General features: G+C 35.3%; 1 protein-coding gene across 12 annotated transcripts in view; it reads left to right on the top strand.

Annotated features, from left to right (window-relative positions):
- LOC143217586 (dystrophin, isoforms A/C/F/G/H) overlaps nt 1-22,869 on the top strand; it is a 1,095,306-nt gene that overhangs the window by 16,308 nt on the left and 1,056,129 nt on the right. For all 12 annotated transcript variants that reach the window (XM_076442046.1, XM_076442049.1, XM_076442042.1 and 9 more), the window contains 8 exons: nt 17,122-17,183; nt 17,283-17,375; nt 18,424-18,501; nt 18,567-18,659; nt 18,761-18,850; nt 18,956-19,154; nt 20,358-20,506; nt 21,800-22,195. In XM_076442046.1, the coding sequence (XP_076298161.1) occupies nt 17,122-17,183; nt 17,283-17,375; nt 18,424-18,501; nt 18,567-18,659; nt 18,761-18,850; nt 18,956-19,154; nt 20,358-20,506; nt 21,800-22,195 (1,160 nt within the window). The remainder of the gene's footprint in view (nt 1-17,121; nt 17,184-17,282; nt 17,376-18,423; nt 18,502-18,566; nt 18,660-18,760; nt 18,851-18,955; nt 19,155-20,357; nt 20,507-21,799; nt 22,196-22,869) is intronic.

The raw sequence follows: 22,869 nt of genomic DNA, 5'->3' as shown, positions 1-22,869 counted from the left end.
GACGTAACCCGCATTGTCATCTCGTTTAGACGATTGTTTGGCGGCTGTACACCGGCAGTGATCCGAGACTCTACTGCTTGTGTTGTTCGCAGAGCGTTTACGCTGCTTGCTCCACATGCGTTCAACGCTGCAACGATGAATGAAAACGCGACACTGGTCGAAAAAGCATCTTCTAAAAAGCTTTTGTGCGAACGGTTCTGCACGATCTTTTAGGCGCAAAGTGCACCGTATCCGGAAAACGAGGGAAACGCTCTGGCCCAAATAAGAAAGTCTGCTTGCTTAACAATCTCCAACGCTTTGATACATTCTTTGCTGGGAGTATTTCTATCACTCTTTGCTACAAGGCGAATTGTGCCAAAGACAAGTACGCGCAAGGAGAAGGTGAATGTGTGTAGAATAGAATTGTATGTACACGTACACGGAACCTAATCCCGATCAAGAATCATCACGAAAAGATAGTCAGCAATTTAGTTCAAAGTTGCCATCTGAGAAAATTGTTTTGGATCGGTTATCGACAATTTTTTGTATTACATAGCAGACTGCGAAAACCACGCATACACGTCCTTGTAGGCTATGAAGCGAGTCCCAAAAATGTACTTTCTTGAATGGGGTAATTCCTGAGGTCATTTGAAGTAACTTTTCCCTTTAATTATTACCGAAAAATGTGGACAAATCAAACTGCAGCTGCAGCTAAGCTTACCATTGACATTGGTTGAGATTGGTCCTTGTTTTTCGTTAGTATCACGAAAACAAAAAAGAAAACGAAAAAGTTGCCTCAGAAATCACTTCCTTGAAGGAAGTACAACTTTGGCACACCCTACATACACCGATCTGATGTGTATGTATACATATATGTATGTTTGAAGCTTTCGATGTAAAGAGTAAACTTATTCGGTCAGACATCTTGAAAATGATTATATCTAAACACAAATTTAAGTTTGCAACGTCATTTAAAATAAAAACTTTGGATGTCTAAATGTTAAAAGAAATCTGAACATTTAAAAAATGTACTATGCATGCTTATGAAGGATTATAATGAAAATAAATTGTGATTGTGACTAATGATTTGCGATGACTCGGGTTGGTGCCCTTAACAGGATGAAATTCATTGTGTTTGTAATGCGTCGCAAGTAGTATGTGGACGGGGGCCAAGGATGATCTAATTATACCAGATTTTACCAATGACCGTGAAGATTAGTACATTGAACCTTTGTAGACTGTTAGACATGAATGTTTGTAAGAATATTTCGGCAGAGATGTCGAACGTTACACTTCTTTTAAAGTATATTCTGTGAACGGAAGTATCAATGTGCGAGGAGAAACTTGAAATAAAGTTAAACATGTGATTATTTCAAAATGATTTCGTAAGGAGTGTATTCGCAGTGGTATCAGACGGAGCTTCCGGATATCCTTTTAGAACTACTGACTGATCTTTTTTATTAACCCTTAAGTGGTACGGTGCTTGCTCAGATTACGAAGTATCATACTAGGACTAAAGAATTCAACTCCATTTCACTTCACTTTAGACTAAATAATTCAAATGTTCTGCAGAAGTAACAAAAACGTGATATTTGTAATGATTAGACCGTGGATCTTCATGCAAAATAAAAATTATCTGCATAGATTGCAAGAAATAGAAACTAAATTGAATGTTATTTCTTCCTTTACTGATTTTAAAAGAGGAGCACTCGTATATTGACATCTTCAATTTTTTTGATTTTTTAACAATTCTGAATTTCATCTACTCAATTTTGCTATAAATGTATAAAGATTCGCAGTCTAAATAGTAATGATCATATAATACAGTAGTGAAAATTAGCGTACAGAAATTTTGTCTGAGGCACCACTAAAAATTGCTGTACCATTATTAAAAATATTGTATAAATTATTAAATTTGTTTCTATTGTGAATAAATGATTTAACATTTAAGTATCAATTTCATATCCATAAAATGATAAAAATCATACAGAATGGAATTATTCTAGGTCGGAAGCTTAAAATAGCTTCGACTGCAAAAGGTTAAGGGTTAAAGCGACAACAAGTAGTTTTTTGTTCATCACTATTACATGCATTTGCAATGAGTCATCTGAATTCTTCGAGTTGGAACATGTTTATACTTGCAACTGAGCTTGTTTATGTTACAACCTAATCGGATTTATAAGCTATGTGGACAACAAAGGGTATAATGATAATAAAACTGTCGCATTATGTTCTCTGTAAGATTTTAACACTCCTTTCATTACTCTGTATCCAGATACCTACTGGATTGTGTAATAAGTCCATTTGCGTTTGACGTACCAAGTTTTCTTAAATGCAATGTAACGGATTTATGTGATATATTGGCAATTTCCACGGTCGTATATCTTGAATTCCGAAAGATTAAATTCACGATTGAATCCACATTAATCATCGATTACTTGCCATTCAGTTTTCGATAGTCTAACGTTAATATCGACATCTTTAAACCTTTTGATTCACTTTCCAATGCTCCGTTTGTTGATTGCAGTGTCATCATAAATGCTACAGTTTTGTTTTTATAATTTCCACATTTTTTGATTCAGAAAATAGAAAAGAATTGAGTGAGAAAAATTAATGAATATTCTGTTCATTACCATATAGCGACTAAAGCACATCTAAACTGTACCAAAAATACATTTAATACATACATACATAGATATCACTTCTCGAGATGTACTGTCGACGCAAAAGGTTTATTTCTTTACTTTCTTGTTGACAAATAGCACAATTGTTTCTACTAGATAGATTATAATATAATAGATTTCTACTTTCGTGGATAATTATGTATATTTAGATTTGAGACATAAAAATATGAAACTAAAAGTCTAACGATTACGGTGTTATTAAACACCGTATAAAATTGCGAGTATCAACAGAGGGGTTAAATACTGTCCGAAGAAATCTCCTTGTAAATGAATTTTTCTTTTAAAATAGTGAAAAATTCATTCTCGAAATGTTGTTGGGGGTTCTCTAAGCCAGAATACTGCAGCCGACCCAGACCCAGAAAACAGTGTCTGTTTATAATCCCGCAGGGTGGTTCAGTATCTGACTGTACACATAATCTATCCCAGACCTTACTACACATACACATGAAGTATTCTGATCGAGAAATACTACTACATATCATCTACATACATCGAAGATCGTATCGATCTTCATATGTCCTAAATCTAATGTTTAGTTCACGAGATACAATATTATCGAAATAATGTCCCATATGCACTTACCATATTCAATTTGAGGAGCCTCAATTCGAGCACCTACTAACCTCCAGGAACATAGTTGAAAGTATGTTTAATTTACACAGACATACAAAACGTATTTTTTAAATTCTCAATATAGGCCCACATAAAAAAATTGTAAAATGTATATTTTCTACAATTCCGATCAATTGCAATGTTTAAAAAAATTTCTTTTCACATCCTGTAGTAAACTAATTGTTCTAGCTTCCCAAAAAAGTTCAAATCGTATGGCACAATATTAAAAAAGTTATTGTCTTTTTTAGAGCGTCCGTATATTAATTCGAGTAACTGTACGTATCGAAAATAATTTCGATAATATCTCGTTAGGATTTCATACTCTGTCGATTTACAATATAAAAAGGTAGGTAATTTGGGTAAATGTATTAGCTACGCCCCTGATTCCACCACTCGAGTGCAAAGGGTTAATCAACAAGTTTTATTCAGAGAAACTGATATTTGCTTAAAGTTAATGTTACGAATCGGACATTTCATGTGCAACGACCTAATAGCTACCCCCTAGTGCACTCGCTTGCACGATGCGCAAGTATCTGTCCTCATTTTTGAATCGCTACGGGGACAGATAACAAGGATACGACGCGACGCGGCACCGAAATTGGAGTAGATACCAAAATAGGGGTAGTGTCTTACGATCGTAAAGTTTCCGACACAAACGGTGGGCCACTAATAATAACTGGCTGAGAGAAACCGATGCGTTGGATATTTATAGACTAATTTTCTTCTCGGGCGAGGGTTAAGAGCCGCTCGATCGCTCGATACGGGTCAAGATTTACAACGAAATCGAGGTAATTTATCGGGAAACGACAACGACGCACGTTCACCCGCTGGCTCTTTATCGCGTCTTTCGGAACTGCCGCTTCTCATTTGCTCTCGGCATCTGCATCTTTTTAACGAAGAGGCGCCGCGCCGCGCCGCACAGCGGCCCGAAAGTTTATCTACTTAAACGTCCACGGACTTCGAAAATGAAGAAATTCACACTTTGTATACAGAACAGAATTTCTCTGAAACTTTGATTGTTCTCAAGCGTGTTTACCTAATCTGAAAAATCTGAGAAAAATACAAACTAATATAATCATAATGAGACGCAACTACCATAATTGTAAACGTGGTCCTGTGATAACTTTAATATAAAATCAGGAATTTCAAGCTTCTGGAATCTTTTAAAAAGCGATTTCGCAAAAAAAAAATTCACAGACGTGTCTGCCATTAGATAGAATGTTCATGCATTTTTCCGTAATTTTTTATTGAGCAGAACAGAAGAACCCCGTCCATAAACCACCGGACACTTCCAGCTTGATTTTATTGTTTTACTTTGATTAGATGTACCTATTACATAATATTTTAATATTGTAATACAAAATTAAATGTATGTATACATATACTATTTGAATAAATGTTGCTCTGCAATCCAAATTGGAGAACAATTACCCCACTTAACACTAAACCTACCAAGCCTTAAAAGTAACTGGTACACACACACAAGTTCCCTTATAAAAATGATAGGACTGATTTTATTTAGACTTTGTGCGGCTCCTATTGTAACGCGTGCTCTACTAAGAATATCTATACAATCATTTCTTATGTAATCATTTTTATTAATTCAATAATTGTAAAATAAAACATCTGGAACCGGTGGTGGTAGGTTTAGAGATAAATTTAAAAAATTAGAAAATATAAGAGTAATCATTAATATTTAGAAAATATATGATATTTTGGTCAGATTTGATGTACATGTTCTCCGCATTAGAGAAAATTATACCATTTTTATTCCATAACATAGCTTTCTTTAATAACAAAAATTCGTCTGCATCCATATTTGAATAAGTGACTTATGGACGGAAGTGTAATTCGTTAAAACAGTGTTCGCCCTATACATAGCTCCCCTTGCGGTAGGAGTACCGACTTGAAACTTGCCTCACAGAGTTTTCTTTGAGGACCAAACTTGTGTGACCAAAAATCAATTTGGTTCGGGGGTAACCATTGATTATCCGATCCTGCACGCTACTGTGCGAGAGATAGGGGGTGAGGTTGTCAATTTGAACTTGATCGGCTCGACGCGTTCCTAAGAAATTGCGCAAGACAGGCTAGAGACCGTCGCGACGTGGAATTACGACTCGATGCGTGCAATTCGCCCGGGGAGATACGTAAGCATAATGATATATGGATGGAGAGCATTTCTCCAGCAAGTGGATGTCGACTCGTACAAAAATCCTGCGTCCTTGAGGTAACCGATACTCGAGATCGAGTCGCGACAACGATACTGCAAACCTAGCGCGATATCGGTGGCGCAATGATCACTGATGTAATCCGATGATTAATATCACTACGTTTGTAAACACAAAATCTTTGGAATCGCGAATACGGCTAGCGATTCTCATATTCATAGAAAGTCGACTTGTAGATTTTCTAGCACTTTGCGGATTGTTGCAATAGTGAAAGACCGTGCCCAGGCATGTGTCAGGTTTTTACACTAGCGATTATTCCGTAGCGTGAAAGACAAGGTAGTCGGCGGAACGGGGAAAATACGTGTACACAGTGACTCATAGTAATATTCGGACACTCTTTGAAAAGAACGAGATAAATAGACAATTGCTGTTGGTATGAATTTCGGAGAAAATGTTGTTTTATATTGTATAATTTTTTTATACGGGCCTATATCCTGCAGATCTGTATTAATTATGTCCATTCTGAAAAGTCCCTTAAAATCGGCTAATATTGCAACGAGCTATACAAAGTTGAAGATGGTGACAATATTTCAGCTTTCGATATCTGCCATCCTTTCCGACCTCGACTAATTTCATTAAAATGTACAGAGTATACATACAGGGTGACCTATTTGAATCTATAAATGCAATTATGTATGTCTTCAAATATTCGTTGAGGGGAAGTAATTTCATGAAAATAGTGTATTTATAGGTAGACGTGTCAATCATATAATTTTGAATGCATTAACCGATCCATCTCGGCATTAGCTATAAAAAAAGTATGAACGTAGTATGTAACATCGAAAAACCATTAGTTTAAGAGATACTTTGATCTAAATATTGTAAATCTGTGCTATTAGTACAGGAACGTCTGCATAGTTTTCAATGGCAGCGTCATCCTGTATAACTGATACTTATTTACGCAGTCTCTAAATTTTCAACACAGGCCCAGATAAAACAGTTGCAAATCTCCACGGTTCTGACCAGTTGGATTGTTTTCAAACAATTTTTCACGTCAATTGGTAAGCTAATCCTAACGTTTTGAAAAAAGTCCACTCCTAAAAAAGTGATCGTCTTTCTAATCCCTTGCCGCATAATTTTCTTTACAGTTACAGTGAATAACACGTCTTCATCCCCAAAAATGTCGTACAAGGGAAAAGAAAGGCGTGTAACATTAATATTTGTTAGACATTTGTTAAAAATGTTCATGACGAGTGTGACTCGTTAAAATACGGCAAGGGGTAAAGAGTCTCCGAATTTTTGTGACGGTTGTTTCATTGAAACCGCATCTTTTTAACGAGCGGGCACAGAGCGTCAAGATCTCCCAGTTCCTTTTCAGAAAAGACGGATAGGCGTCAGCAGAACCTCCTCCGCGAGAGCTGTTTGTTTCGTTGAATTGCTCTAATGAATGTGTGTATAGCGGCGAGGAGACCGCATGTTAGCGAGCGTTTAGCTAAGTTTAGCGGCGGTTTCAGATGGCTGCCACTGTTTTCACGACGATGTGTTATCGGGGCGTTAACAGCATTACGCGTCCCGAACTTGCGGTTCGTTCAACCCTCGCGAACCGTCGAGGGGGTGGCTGAAATTTGTTGGCGGTTTGAAAGCCACTCGAGCGGCACACATTCAGACCGGAATCTCGGTTGAATCAGATATTGAACGTCGAAATGAAGAGTAATCGCAGCCGAATTTATTGTGCAGCTCCGGTCTCACCTAAATGCCATTTTATTTCATCCCCTTAAACCAGTTTCGTTCCACTGGAATTCGTCTCTTCTCTATTTATTAGCAAGTATAATTTGTTCGAACCGCGCGTGCATAGACTTTTCAAATAAAGTGTCTTTGTGTGCACGGCTCTCCCCGTTATTTCATGGTTCACTCACTACTGTTTACGTTTGGAAACGAGCGAACAGATGTGCATGTATAAACTGTTGCGTCTACCCCGTGCAACTCTCGATTCCAGAAAATGTTGGAATTCGGTATAATCATTCGATCCGCAACTTGCATTCGATCAGATCTTTCTGTCTAGAATTTTAATCGTTTAAAGACTTCTACTCGAACGCTTTAACTCTTGATAAACATAGTTTTGCAAGCGATATCTTTGTCAAACCAAAAACGAGTTTTCCGTACCGCGCGATCGTCCAGGTTATAAACTATTGGCCATAATTTTGTATGGATAATATATATAATAAACGTTAGGAGATATTTAAAAAGTTTTATTGAAAATAATATTTTGGGTTACAAATAGACAGTGGATCTTTATGTATAAAATTAGAGTAAAATAGAAATTTATCTTCTTTGATAATATATTTAATAGCATTAAAATTTATAACATTAACATTTTTCTAATGTTCTTACTTTTTTTTTAATTGCACTCACTCGTTTTTTGATACCCTTTTTTAATACAAATTATTATTAATATATTTGCAACTTTATTCTAGCTTCCTTGTTCATATCCGCTCTCTGATCTTATCTTTACTGTAGGCAAAACAAATATTATCTTTTCAATAAAAATTGGAGACTGGAATTAAAAAAGGCTGTAAGTGCCAAAATGAATATTCCAAGCAAAATCCATTTAAAACTTGTAAGAACGTAATTCATTTCGGAGACACTTAAAAAAATTACAATGTGTAGGAAAAAATAGATTAATAGGGGGAAAAATATTGGAACATCAGAGAAATAGAAAGAAAGGAAGTCTTGTCGTTTTCTTGTAAAAGAAACGCCAAACTAACCAATCGTCAGAGAATTTTCAACCGTATTTTATTGCAATGGCGTTTTGGAACTTGCATTCTTGGTAGCAGAAAAAAAATTGTTGAAAAAATGGCATTTACAGCCCTTTTAAATTCCAGTCTTCAATTATAAGGCGGATTACGTTGGTTTAGCGCAATAATCTTTGCAGTGGTCGTCTGTAATGTCAGGTTTCCGTATTTTCGTGTACCCTTTGTCGCGAACCACTAAAAAAAAACGCACTGACATTCAAATAAAATGTTTGACTTGTAAATGTATGTGTAACGGAGATAAAGGGTTGCTTCACGGTCGTTTCGCCGATTGTATCCTCCCCCTTCATCTTAGAACACTTTCCTCTAATGTCATTCCACTCGAAGCACGGAATCGATTTACTCGAGGAAAGTATGCAGTTCCATTAAAGAGAGGAGCAACCGGAATTTGCAGGTGGCTCGACGAAAGTGAGACTCTCTACTTTTTCTTTTATATCTTTTTCTACCCTGGAATTGATAAACTGAAAATCAAGACTTTTGCGATGTCCCAATAAAATAAAATAAACTTGGCGACGTCCTGAATTATTTTCTGCGAGAAGAAAATTATTACCGAGCGCGCCCGTTCGGCATTGGCATCGCAATAGTACCATTACTCTATTTGTAATATAACCAATTTTTTCTGAATCCTGTAGCGGTACGGTACCGAACATTCATCTCCATCGAACAAGATCTATCGGTCATTATTCTCCGTCGTGTAGAATGCGTTGTAGCCGCAGGAAGTCGCGTTATAGCCAGGGTGCGGCCCTGAATTCGTGGTATAACCGGATAGAGGTGGTCGATGTGAGAAAATCGGTCGAAAATGTATTTTACATTTCTTCCAACTGAACAAACTACAAGTATGTAGTAGATTTTATTGTCTGTACCACCTTTTAGGTGCGTCAACATTTGATTCCTCGAGTTTGTTGACCTCTGTTGACCTCCATTTTGGCCGTGTTTAAGGACTATTTATTATGACGGAATGAATCGAGTACGAACAGAACAATTTTTTACCGAAAAATTTCGTTTTCGTGTAGACTGTTAAGTGCTCCAAATCGCATTAGCTATGAGTAAACTGTAAATACAGTTCCCCTCAAAGGTTTCATATCGAAGATATGATATTATATCTTATTTGGCTACATGTTATTTTAAATAATCGCGTGTTATTTTATTTGAACTAATTTTTCTGTAGATTATTTCGTTATTTGAAAAATAACTTCTCATTTTATTTTCCATTTAATAAAATATTTTTTCAAGTAAAATCTGAAATACTCTCTAATTCAGATTCGTATTACATACATATAGCGCCTCACGCATGCGACACCACATTTCGGTTACTATGTATTATATTATACAACTCAGTTAATTAATTAATTTAGTTTACCATTTTATGTATAATTATTAATTATTTTATCTCATTCATGTATTTTCAATAATTCATTTGTACATAAAATAAAAATAATGAAGTATTTGAAAGAATTCATTAATTCAGATGATCATTTGTTATCGTTAGACTGCGGATCTTTATGTATTCATGAAGAAACTAGTTGGGTGAAATATAAAACAGTAATGGATTAGAAAAATTCAAGAAAAATTGTAATGTTGTTTTGAACGTAACAAAGTTACTACGGGATGAAATCAATTTTTATTTTATTCCTGCTTCCTACAATCAATGCAGAATATTTTTATTTTGCATAAAGATCCGCAGTCTAGTTATCGTCTTTCAAATAAAACGTGCCCAATCCTGGTTATTCGTGCAATAAACAGTCTGTACATAATCTTTTTAGAATTTTGTTGAAAATCGCTTCCAAACTTTCCAGAAAGTCTATTTATTTCTTGTTAAAAATGATTATCTCGTACTCGCGACAGTACACGAAGAGCAATGATTCTTCCAACTTAAAAGTGAACTAACAATTCAAACAACATAAATTCATATTACTGTATTGTCGTGGGTAGTACGATAAGAAGGTCGGTATTTCGCGTTATCAATGCACTGTTACTCTCGAAATCATCTACCATTCGATCCATCAAGCGAAATAAGGTTTACGAGGGGGATTGCCGCATTGATTGTCGTGCCATGATATCGGATCCGCACCCAGTGTGTCGTTGTTCCGTTTTCTGACACAAAACTGCAGAGATTCTCTCGGCGAATATGCGATGTCGATCACCACGGAAAGAAAACTGGCGATCGTACTGCCGGCAGAAAAGAACTCGATGCACCATATTCGGAAGTGGCATGGTTTCGTAAGGAAACCTCCACGTTGCCTGTTGCTAGCGATGGGTCCAAGTTCGATATTCATACGAGGTGTGATCAAAATGAAACCGAACTTTGTCAGTGTCCCTACTGAGCCATACGATGAAGATGGATTTGGCAAAGCTGGGTAAAATAGTATTACAAATAGTGTACAGTAAATAATCCTCTATTTATTTTAATTTATACAACATTATGTATTTAAAAAAATCGCGTTTTACTTGAAGAATATTGAAAATACGTAGATTTCATCTCGAGATATTTGATTTATTTTAAATATTACTTGTTTTTATTAAATATTTTATTACTGTTAAATATTATCTCTAAATCTTCTATGAGAAATATGCATTTCTTCGGATTTTTGGAGATTTTCAATTTTTTAAAACATGTTTGCCCAATCCAAAAAATCTGAGAAAGGAGACATTACTATCTGATAACTTCAATATAAAACAAGCAATTCTTCTGCTTATGGAATTTTTCAGACATCAAGTTTGTCGTTAAAAATTCAGAAAAAAATCACAGGCGTGTGTGCTATTAGATAGAATGTTCATGAATTCTTTCGTAATTTTTTGTTGAGCAGAACGGAAGAACTCGAGCATAATTCTCTAGCATGATTCTAATTCATAAGGTCTCTAGAACGAGTAGAACACTCTGAACCTTTAGAACAGTCGGAACACTATAATAACTTCGAACTTGAGGGTAACTTTTTCTTCTGAATTCGATTAAATTCCCCTGATCTGGCGACTCTGCTTCGAGTACTACGAACCTACAAGGCGATAAGAACTCTTTGGACTCTAAAACCATTAAGAACACTAATAAGGGAAGGTCCTCAAGTATCCGACTTCGATTTTGATAATCTTTTGTGAGCCGATAGTATATAGATCCCTAATGATGCCTGCAAAATATTAGGTGTAGTTACTCAATAGTTTTAAAGATATAAACAATTGAACATTCACGCAACCTGCTTACACGGCTAATGGAACTTCGAAAGGTATGAAAGTTTAATTGTCTATATCTTCAAAACTGTTGAGTAACTACACCTAATATTTTGCAGACACCATTAGGGATCCATATACCATCGTCTCACAAAAAATTATCAAAATCGATGTCGGACGCTTGGGGTCCTTCCCTTGTAAGGTCTCTAGAACGAGTAGAACACTCTCTGAACCTTCAGAACTGTCGAAACATTTTAGAACGCTGAATAACTTCGAACTTGAGGGTAACTTTTTCTTTTGAGTTCGAGTCAACTCCCCTGATCTGGTATTTCCTCAAATATTTGTCAATGGCAGCGTACTTCAAGGAGTACGCCCGGCGGAACTTACGATCCACTTGGTCCCATCACTGACCCAAGTCCAGGAAAGACACAAGACAGTCTCGCGCGCGTATCTTACGGCATACTTTACTTCGACGACGTGATCGGCATTCGGGATTCCTTCGCTCGTTGCCTCCCTCCGTTCCCGCTATCTTGTACTCGTTCTATCGTAAGATAAGTACTTTCCGTTCATTCATTCTCCGCCGGTGACGTCCGCGCTACTCGTCGTGTTGCTCACCATTTACAATTTTCTCGAAATATAACATGAGAAATTAGTATCTTGTACAGACATAGACGCGTAGCTCGAGGGCGCCCGATAGACCATGATTAGTACTCCCGCGATGTAAATTAGGCTAATCGGCTCGGGATGTTTCATCTTGCAATGATTTGGAGCGTTCGAGAGATACGAACGGCAACGATTAATGCGGCTTTATTATACAGGGTGTCTCACTTAAGTATCACCACAGAATATTTTCTATTTATAACCCCAGAATTTTGACACGGTAAACATTTTTTTAACAAGTGGTCAACATTCATCTCGATATTCTTTGTGCTACGAAATACAGTCTTTACAGACTTGTAGGTGTTAGCATTTCTTGCAGACCCTGCATTCTCCTTATAAACATTTAAGTTCGACTTTCATCTTCATATGTGTAGCTATCTAAACAGATAACATCGATGATCTTGAAAACTACGAGAAAAAAGAACATGTAAAAAAACAATCCTTGCAGGATACTGACCACTTGATCAATTAAAATTAAAGATATTCTCAGTATCACACTTAAGTGAGTCACCCTGTATATGACATACGAAGAGCATGAATGAAATTAATGATTATTTCGGAAATATCGTTATCGTTTCTGTATTCGGGTTATGCAAATCTTTATTTTTCGGTAATACTAAAAGCAAATAAGGAGTTTCGATGATTTTTTTTATTCTTGATAAAGTATCGTATAAGTACATGCAATTGAAAGTTACATATCAAGTCTAATTAATTTTCTTTGTGACGACGAATTTTCTACAGGAAAGTACAAAAAAGGATGTGTGCAACAGTTCTTGCAGAATGGAGGGTAGAAGCTGTTTTGACCGCGGTTAAGTCACCGGTTTCACAGTTTTTATCTTATAATTATTGAAATTATGGGGGTAATTGCATGATTGAATTTATTTAGATTCCTCGTAATTTGTAGAACTAAACTCCGTATTTTATGCATTTTCAAAACAGTGAAAAGATTAACAGCTTTAAGAATATTAATATTTTATTTTTACTACCCTAAAATTACTAGTGAAACAATTAAATTTATATTTGGCTGCTGCGTCTTGCAGTTGATGCACAAACATTTTATTTTCCATAACGATCCGCAGTCCATTTATAACAATATCTGCTTGAATGAAGAAATTTATTTAATAATTTCTAATGCTTTTTTAGATTAAGTAAATTTGTTCATTCAAGCATATATTATTATAAAAATGGCGAGAAATCTAAATAAATTCAGTCTTGCAATTACTATACTATAAACCAATGTATACCAGTCACATTTTGTGCGCTGTACGGTTAGTGCTAACTTCTGTTAATGCTCGTGACCTTAAGATAGCATGTCTACGTGGAATTTGAAAATTTCTAAGAACAATAACAGGTTTTGTATACATAGATAACGTACCGCTTGAGACCAAGTGCCAAGTCACAGGTGAATTGGAGAGGGTCGCCCGGGACGTTTATGTTCTAGAACTCAAATACAATAAAACGGATTATAAGATTGTCCTTACACCGTTTGGACTACATAGAGAATCCCTCGTAAATCTACGACGCGATCGTGTACGTCTGCTATCTCGAAGTTGCAGAGATTGCTTCTTTTGAAACGTTAAACGCAATTTGCCTGAAACAACATTTTTCAAGCTGGTTTAATATCTGCAAGAATTTCTATCGGATTCCGTTGCGATGCAAATACGTCGTCTTTTGAAATTTTTACTTGCAAGGAGAGGTCGCAGTGGCGGAGTCGTAGATTTTAATTAAACTTTTTCTGGTGAATCTAGAGCAAAGATAAGCAGATCCATGTCCGAGCGTTTTTGATAATACTTATTATTTATAAAGATAATTAACATTTAATTTTACGATATCCACAGAATATGTCTTGATACAATTAATTTCATAGTCATACCTCGATTTTTTCGGGCTGTGTATCTGATTTCAGCATTTTTGGTACACAACAATATTGGCATCTGACTGATTTATTTTTTCCAACGTGAACCAAGTTTGCTTTAAATTAATTCTACCATCAAAATTAATTAATTACTCGACGAAATTTAGTATTTTATGTGACCTCGATCTGTACGGGAATCTGTAAATGCATTTTCCTCACAATAGCATGATTCCAACTGGCTGACATCATAACTGAAAAACGTATTTTTCAAGCAAAGGTGAATGAACCGACAGAGTTTTACTATAATATGCACAGTCATGTTTCTGGTACTAATTAAAAATTACCATCCACATACATTGGCCGTCACGCCAGGTACAACGTAATGCTTTTACTAAATTAAAAATAAAATGCAACTCTATTAAATTATATTAAATATTCCGTGGAAGTCACATCCTTATCTTTCGAATTGTTGATTCTATTTTTTCTGTACCATTTAAGTATTTTCTGTACCGTTCAATCAAAGGGCCCCCTTTGAATAGCTACTTAGGACACCTAAAACATTGATACGGTTCTTCAGGTTCTGAGAATGTGTAAATCCATCACTATTTGTCGGCAAAATGATGGGAAAATGATTAAAATGGTAGATGAAGTAGAACTCGATTCGTAGATCTGAAACTCAATCAATCCGTACATTGGAGGATTAAACCTTCTAGGTTGACTTGGGACTTCTGTACAAATATTACTTTCGTGATATATGTTACTAGATATTCGAATTTATACCCTTATTGACAATACTTCACCAATTAATAAATTGCAAACATCATACGAGCATGCAAAATTCTTACAGAATTATTATACTATTTATTGTAAATCTTTGTATATTTTTTACCATTGCATGGTTAACATAATTAATTTAAAAACGCTACGAACTTTCGTTCTAATCTGATGGATATAGCATCACTTTTGCAATGAACGGTGATTACGTAATCGTAGTCTTTCATTTTCTGTTGGTCGATAGAGAGAGTCACAGGTATTTAACAACCCTGCTTACAACTTTCTGTTGGTCGACCTAAATTTCGAGAGTTTACTGCTGCATCTACCGGGGTCAATGAGTGTCAACGCGATAGATGATGAGCCGTCGTTGCCACGTCGACAATAATTTCGCGACGGTGTCTGAATGATAGTGGATCCGCCACTGTTATCACGGAAACAAACAGTTATTTGATGGAGATGCGTTTTTTAACGCGCGCGATAATAATTGCGATACCGGTACAATATCTGCTCTAGTATTTGCTACTGCTATTACTCAATGGTCTCGAATACCATCAAGTCATAGCTATGCCACTATCCCACTATCTATTACATACAATAGTGGACGTAGAAAGTGTTCTTACACCCTTTAAAAACGAATAACTATTTTAACCAGGGACCATAACTGTTATAATCAAAAAGAAAAAAGTCCTAGAAGTATTTCATCGACTAAAATGGTATTAGTTACAGATAAGGATTATGAGTAATCGAAAATTTTTCCTCTTGTTGGTAAATGTTATCGTTGAGAGAAATTCATTTCGATCACTTATAACTAGACTGCGGATTTTATGCATTTATGACAAAAATGGGTATTTATAATTTAAAGAAGCGAACATTTCAAAAATATTTAAGAACATCAACGTATTAGTTTCAGTTTAGTAGGACAATTAAAAGAAGAACACAATTTTTATTTGGCTCCTGTGTCCTGCAATCAATGCAAACATGTTTTATTTTGCATAAAGATCCGCAGTCTACTTATAACAGTTATCAATGAGAGAAATTTATTTCGATTGCTCGTAACAGTTATCGATGGGAGAAGTTTATTTCGGTCGCTCATAACAGTTATTGATGAAGGAATGTGTAATAGTTTAGTTAATAGTTAATTATTAAAAAGTACAACTTTCAAATGGTAGACAATCAATTAGTTCATAAATTTTTTACTCGTAAAATTAATTGCTACAATGAAAATTTAATGTGACAAACAGATTTTGTGTTGTTATTATGGTCTGTTGATTCGTCTTTTGTTCTACGAAACCTTCTCAATGAATTTCATATACATATAATAGTAATAGTAACTCAATAATTAGATAAGCAATCAAAATGAATTTTATCATCAATAATTATTATGAAGTGAAAAGAAATTCGATCATCGATAACTGTTATGAGCGATCGAAATGAACTTCTCTCATCGATAACTGCTTCGAGCAATCAGTTTTTCTTCATCGATAACAGTTATCGAGGAGGATTCAATTTTTTGAACACTAATAACAGTTATTTGTTACAAAAAAGTATAAAAATTGTGGTATTTTTTAATCATTTTGTTCATTGAATTTTTTTCTTTATATTTTGTGTGTACATTATCTTACATTTCAATAATAATCAACTTTGTATTAATGATTTTTGTCGTAGAAAATTTTAGAATAACTGTTATTTTTGGTCCCTGATTTTAACCCTTAGCAGTCGGAGTTATGTTACCTCGAAAATTAAACGTTTCTTCCGACCTAGAATAATTCCACTCTATATGATTTTGTGATGTTGTTTAAATAACATAAGCAGGTGTTCTATCAAACCAATTGTAACACAATATATGTAGAACTGTGCTTTCTTGCCTTCACTGAACTATCTCCATTAACACTAAACCTACCTAGCCTTAAAAGTAACTGGTACATGTTCCCTTATAAGATTGATTTTATTTAGACTTTGTGCGGCTCCTATTATATGTAATACGTGCTCTACTAAAGATATTTATACAATCAATTCTTATAGAATCATTTTTATTATTTCAATAATTGCAAAATAAAAAAACCTGGAACCGGTCACTTTGATCGGTGGTGGTAGGTTTAATGTTTTATTTAATTTATTTACAGCTTTGTACAATTGTAACATTTTCAATTGAGTTCGGTATGGTACAATCATGTAATTAAAATGAAGGAATTGTTGTCTGCAGAAAGATTGTGAATACAAAATACGCGAACAAATGGAGGTGGTTTCTGGAATATTTGTAAACATTACAGCATTTTCAGGGGAAGTGTCAGGAAAATGATGTATTAATGTTACTGATTAAATGTTTTTAAGTATATAGCAATGGTACGCGTGTTATACATATAGAAACATGTTTAATTTCCCCAAGTCATGCAATCATGTGTATTTGTGTTTTACAGACGAACGAGAAGATGTGCAGAAGAAAACGTTTACGAAATGGATAAATTCCCAACTGCTGAAGGTAAGTAACTTCAATGCATTCACACGAACATTCAGTTACATAAAAATGTTTAAGAAATCGTAGAATTTTGGATTTAATCAGTAATCTTATTCTTCGTAGAATCAACACGAACCAATTACAGACTTATTCCTCGATTTAAGAGATGGCAATCGCTTACTGTCCCTTTTAGAAGTGCTTACGTCTAAAGTTTACGTAAGTATGCGACGTTTAACAAATAATTATACATTTAAACATATTTCTTCCATCACCTCCTTCTATTTGTCATTTAATTTCATTTGCACACGCTGTGATTCAGTATAATCTATTCATTATGTCTACAGGTAGGATAAATGTAGCATAAATTCCTTCGGTTGTAAATATAAATATGTTCTAATTTTCAAGATTTAGTTGAAGGTGAACGCTCATGAATACGCGTACTCTTAATAATTATTATAATTTGAAACATTGGAAAGATGAAAGAAATTGAAGAGTATCACTATATTACTTTGGAGTTACTAAAAATTTTATAATTCACTTCTCTTTCTTACGACGGATGTAACAAATTTACATTTTTGCTTAAAGATCTACAGTCTTGTTATATGCAGCAAGTTTAGTTATTAGCTACATATTTATATTATATTTGAATACATTTTTGGGACATCTTGTATTATCTTCACTACATCCAAATTATTAGTGAACAATATCAATTTATATTTAGCTGCTGTGTCTTTTGATGGATGCACAAACATTTCATCATTTCATTTTGCATAGAGATCCGGAGCCGTCAACTCATCATGAATCAATAGTTGTACGATTGTACAACGCCGTTGCATCTTAATTGTTTTGTGTTCGATGTAATTATTGAAACATTCCGATACTCGTCTTATTTCTGATCGTCCTGACGGGTAGTGGCATTTGTGCGTACGTTTACGAGCCCCGTTAATAGAATTCCAGGCAGGTGCGCGTATCGAGTATTACGAATATTTGCATAAGCGCGGCGATTATCTATGCACGGTGGGCGTACACGAACACACACACCGAACGAAATGTGCGCGTTTCCTTGTCCATTTAACTCGTTTCATAGGTGTTTCTATGTATGTATCCCGAAGACACAAGCCGACTTGAGTTCTTTTTATAAATCATGTGATTTACGAATCTTTTTTCGACGATGAGCCCAGAAACAGAAACATCCAGCCACGTAGAGGCGTGCAACAATTGACTCATCCTTCTTCCTCCAGCAATTAAACGATTCTATTTCCAGAAAAGAGAACGTGGTCGAATGAGAGTGCATCACCTCAACAATGTTAATAAGGCATTGCAAATTCTTGAACAGAACAACGTAAGTCAACATGACCGTCTAAAGAAAATGAATGTGTGTCTAATTGTGTTTCATGTAATTCCTAGGTGAAACTTGTAAATATTAGTAGCAACGATATCGTTGACGGTAATCCTAAGCTAACATTGGGATTAGTATGGAGTATTATTTTACACTGGCAGGTCAGTTTCACGATCGATCTGGTTTGCATTAGATAGAATTGATCTCTAGACACTGAATAGATTCTCGTCCACACCGAGTACTAATTACTTTATTTATGCAGGTACATTATCATCTGAAGGATCTAATGACAGAGCTACAACAGACAAATTTGGAAAAAACACTTTTAGCATGGTGTCGTCAGAATTCACAGGTGAAACGTCGCTTCGAGAAAGAAAACAAATATACACGTTTATCTTTATTTGACTAAAAAATGTACGCCTGTTAGCAGGTTTTATACTTAGTCGATATTTTTCAGAATTATTCCGGAGTCGATATCAAAAACTTTACCACGTCCTGGTCCGATGGTCTCGCCTTCAATGCGATACTTCACAGAAGGAAACCACATTTATTCGATTTTAACAATATAGCTCGCAAACATCCTAACGCCAGGCTAGACCATGCCTTCCGATTTGCTCAGGAACATCTGGGCATTGAACGGTTGCTTGATCCAGAGGGTAAATATCCTTGATCCCTCGGTAATAAATCACAAGTCGGGAAACAATCGAAGTGTCCTTTGGACTGCATCGTCATCTGTAGTAATGCTTCAATAGTAGATTCCCATTCGAGACGTGACTGAAGTGTCCTTTTTTCAAAGAAAACTAGCGGCGTTTAATAGATTATTATCTGTGACATCCTCACACTGGATCCAAAAAATGTTTCTGTGTATTTTTCTGTATTTTTGCAGACCATCATTCGTTTTGGAAAGACATTTTTGCATGTTGTAGTACGTGAAAAAATGAGGACACGTTTTTCGCCGAAAATGTTACAGATTGAATCGTCTGTAAAAACATCGAAACATTTTTTTTTAGCAAAGACTCTTCTAAACTTGATCTGCGATTTGTTTTGGCTGTCTTATAAAACAGAAATGGAGACCAAGTTTGGTCGTGTATCATCTAAAACACACAAATCGTACAAGTTTGAAGGAGTCGACATAAAAATCAATGGTGGATTCGATCAAAAAAAATTTTCAGTGTTTCTACAGACGTTTGAGTACGTAGTACAATATTTTCGACAAAAAGCACCTTCAGTTTTCCGGCCACTGCATCATGAAAAAAAATCTTACAGGAAAATGAATAAAGGATTGCGAAAGTAGAGGTTTTAAGCTTTAAAATTTGATTCTTTGAAAATGTCCAAACACTTTTTCGATCCACTGTAGATAATATTAGGCTGGCGCGAAAGTTCGTAGCGTATTAAATACAAATTTCAAGATGAAATTAAAAAAATTAAACATAGATTTATTCAATAACGTACTTTCCATTTTGTTCTATTTCTTTTGTGCCATTTTTGAGGTAACTTATCTTGCAAACCTATAAACCTATGGATAAATGTCTTAATTTTAATTTAAAAACGCTACAAACGTTTCGTTTAATCGAACAGTCAAAAAATGTTCAAAATTTTAGAAGAGGGAAGGTAAGGGAGAAGCTAATAGTAATTTTAATGCGTCAATACCGATTTTTTCAACAAATTCTTGAAATCGGGGAACCGGGTGACGGTGCATTAGCCGCGAGGAATACGGTCGCATCATTATTCGTAATGTAGTAACTACGATTTAGCTAAAGAATTCTTAGAAAAGAGAGGACTGCATAATAATAAACTAGGAGCGGCGTGTAATAGGATGTAATAACGATGTAATACATTAAATTTACATTTTTTTGCAGACGTGAATACATCCGTGCCGGATAAAAAATCGATAATGATGTACGTAATGTGTCTCTTCCAATCGCTACCTCATTCTGGAGATGACATAGGCGAGTTAGATCTTTCCGTAGCGAGCGATGGCAGTCCGGTTACGACGCCAGGAGCCGAGGTAGCAATCATTCTAATAATCGTGCATCGACAGATAGGAAGCAGCAACATCTTGGGTCATTGTAAACGCCTTGATACGATTTTCGGTTCATCTTCAATTTGCTCTTTATTACAAAACATGTAACAATCGGTCTATTAAGTAGTTACCATCGTTTTTCATGACTCTTTGCCAACGTTCTGGTAGAATTTGTATGACTTTCTTTTTTATAAACGCTGACTTTGCGTTGAAGAAACAATCGACGCGATTTTCCAGAGCTTTTAGAGATATACAATTTTGCACAAACTGCGAAAGAGGTAGAAACCTGACAGTACAATGACGAAAATGCATTTGATTTACGCTCATGTTCAACAATTATTTTTATGACGAAAACGCTATGAAAGTAATTTAAACCTGTTGTTAAAAAGCAACTGAAGCTGTACTCTTTCCAATGGTATCATACATAATATACAATATACATATACACATATACAATATCTTCTCTAGTATTTTCTACAGCTATTACTTAATGTTCTCGGACGGGTGTTCGTACACCCTTTAGAAACGAATAACTATTTTAACCCTTAGCAGTCGGAGCTACTTTACTTAGAAAATTACGATCTAGAATAATTCCACTCCAAATGATTTTTATTTATTTATTGAAGCCGTAAACCATGTTTGGTTCATATGGCATACATTAGCAGTATAATACTTTACAAATGATAATGAAGTTGTATATCGTTATATAAAGTTAAATTAATATGACCGGTAAACGCTAAATCCTAAATCTCACATTTTTTGAGGAAGTTAAAAACAAATATTAGCACTGTAATGTCTCACACGCTTAGAAAAAAGTTAATAATGTAGGGAGGGTAGTATCAAGTGTCCCCGTTCGAAATTAAGTGTACTCTCCTCGCCAGGGAAGCATTTAAATTATAGTGGTTCGAACGGTTTCTATTGACGAATATAACGAAGTCTTTGGATAATTTGAGACCCGAAAACCGAGATATTCTTGCATCGTTAAAGAAGTGCTGGAAAAAATACTCCATATGATTTTTTTTTCATTTTACGGATATGAAATTGATATAATACCGCATACAATACTTAAATGTTTAGTAATTGATTAGACGTCAACATACTTAATAATCTAAACAACATTTGGAATAATGATACAGCAATTTTAAAAAGCAACTGAAGCTGTACTCTTTCCGATGGTATTATACATGTATGCCATTTATTAGGAACGTATCAAGACTTTTGCAATGACTCAATGATGCTTGGCATCGTTAGTAAAACTTCGAATACTTTTCTCTGTAGAATCCATTGTCCTTCACAAATTTCGGAGCACCGGCGTCGAGGCCGATGAGTTTAGCCACAAATGTGTCGGTGGAGCTTGGTGGTTATCAGGTTGCCCTCGAAGAAGTTTTAACTTGGCTCCTGGAGGCGGAGGATAAACTGAATCATGCCCCGGAACCAGGTTCCAGCTTGGAAGTGCTGAAGCAACAATTTCATGAACACGAGACGTTTTTAATGGAACTGTCTGGCCATCAGGACGGAGTAGGTGCTGTCTTGGAAGAAGGTGCAAGATTATTAGCGGAAGGCGGCTTACACAAAGACGAAGAACACGAAGTTCGTGTTCAGATGTCGTTATTGAATTCTCGGTGGGAAGGGCTTCGCATGCGAGCAATGGAGAGGCAAACTAAGATTCATGAGGTATGGAAGTTATCGAATAGTACTTATGGCTAAATAGTAAGTCCCCTTCAATTTGTGGCTATGTGTAAGATTTACAGGAAGGAGCATAATTGTAGCAATGAACTCACTTTTACAGAAAAGCATTGTTTATATGTTTCTATTAACACTAATCGAAATTACAAGATTGCATCTATTGAGATATCTTGCAACTTCTATAACAAAATGCGCTTGAGCGAAGAAAAATCTATTCAATAATGTCTAACGGAAGCATCTATGTAATTTTAATAATCATTAGACTGTGGATTTTTATACAAAATAAATTAATAAATTAAAATAAATAAATTAAATTAAATGTTACTCTTTCCTTAATGATTTTAATAGCGGAGAAATCGTAGAATTACATCTTCAATTTTTAAATTTCTCAACAATTTTGTTATAAATGCATAAAGATCCGCAGTCTAATTATAATCATTAAATAAATAGTGTGTAACCGGCCATTTGACCGGTCGCGAATGGCCTGATGGATTTCTTTTTCGAAAAAACTGCGTGGTTTTCTTCAAAGTAGGCTTTTAAATCTCTGAAACTCGTGCACGAACTTTTGTCATCATTCAGTATTATGTTCCAACGTTCCCTTACTGTTAACAGCTATGTTCGACGTGTCTTTAATAAGTGAATAATATAAAATAAATGTACAA

This window comes from Lasioglossum baleicum, chromosome 17 (assembly GCF_051020765.1).
Source record: "Lasioglossum baleicum chromosome 17, iyLasBale1, whole genome shotgun sequence".
Taxonomy (NCBI): Eukaryota; Metazoa; Arthropoda; class Insecta; order Hymenoptera; family Halictidae; genus Lasioglossum; species Lasioglossum baleicum.
The sequence above is the reverse complement of the archived record's forward strand: the minus strand, read 5'-3'. Positions and strand labels throughout refer to the sequence as shown.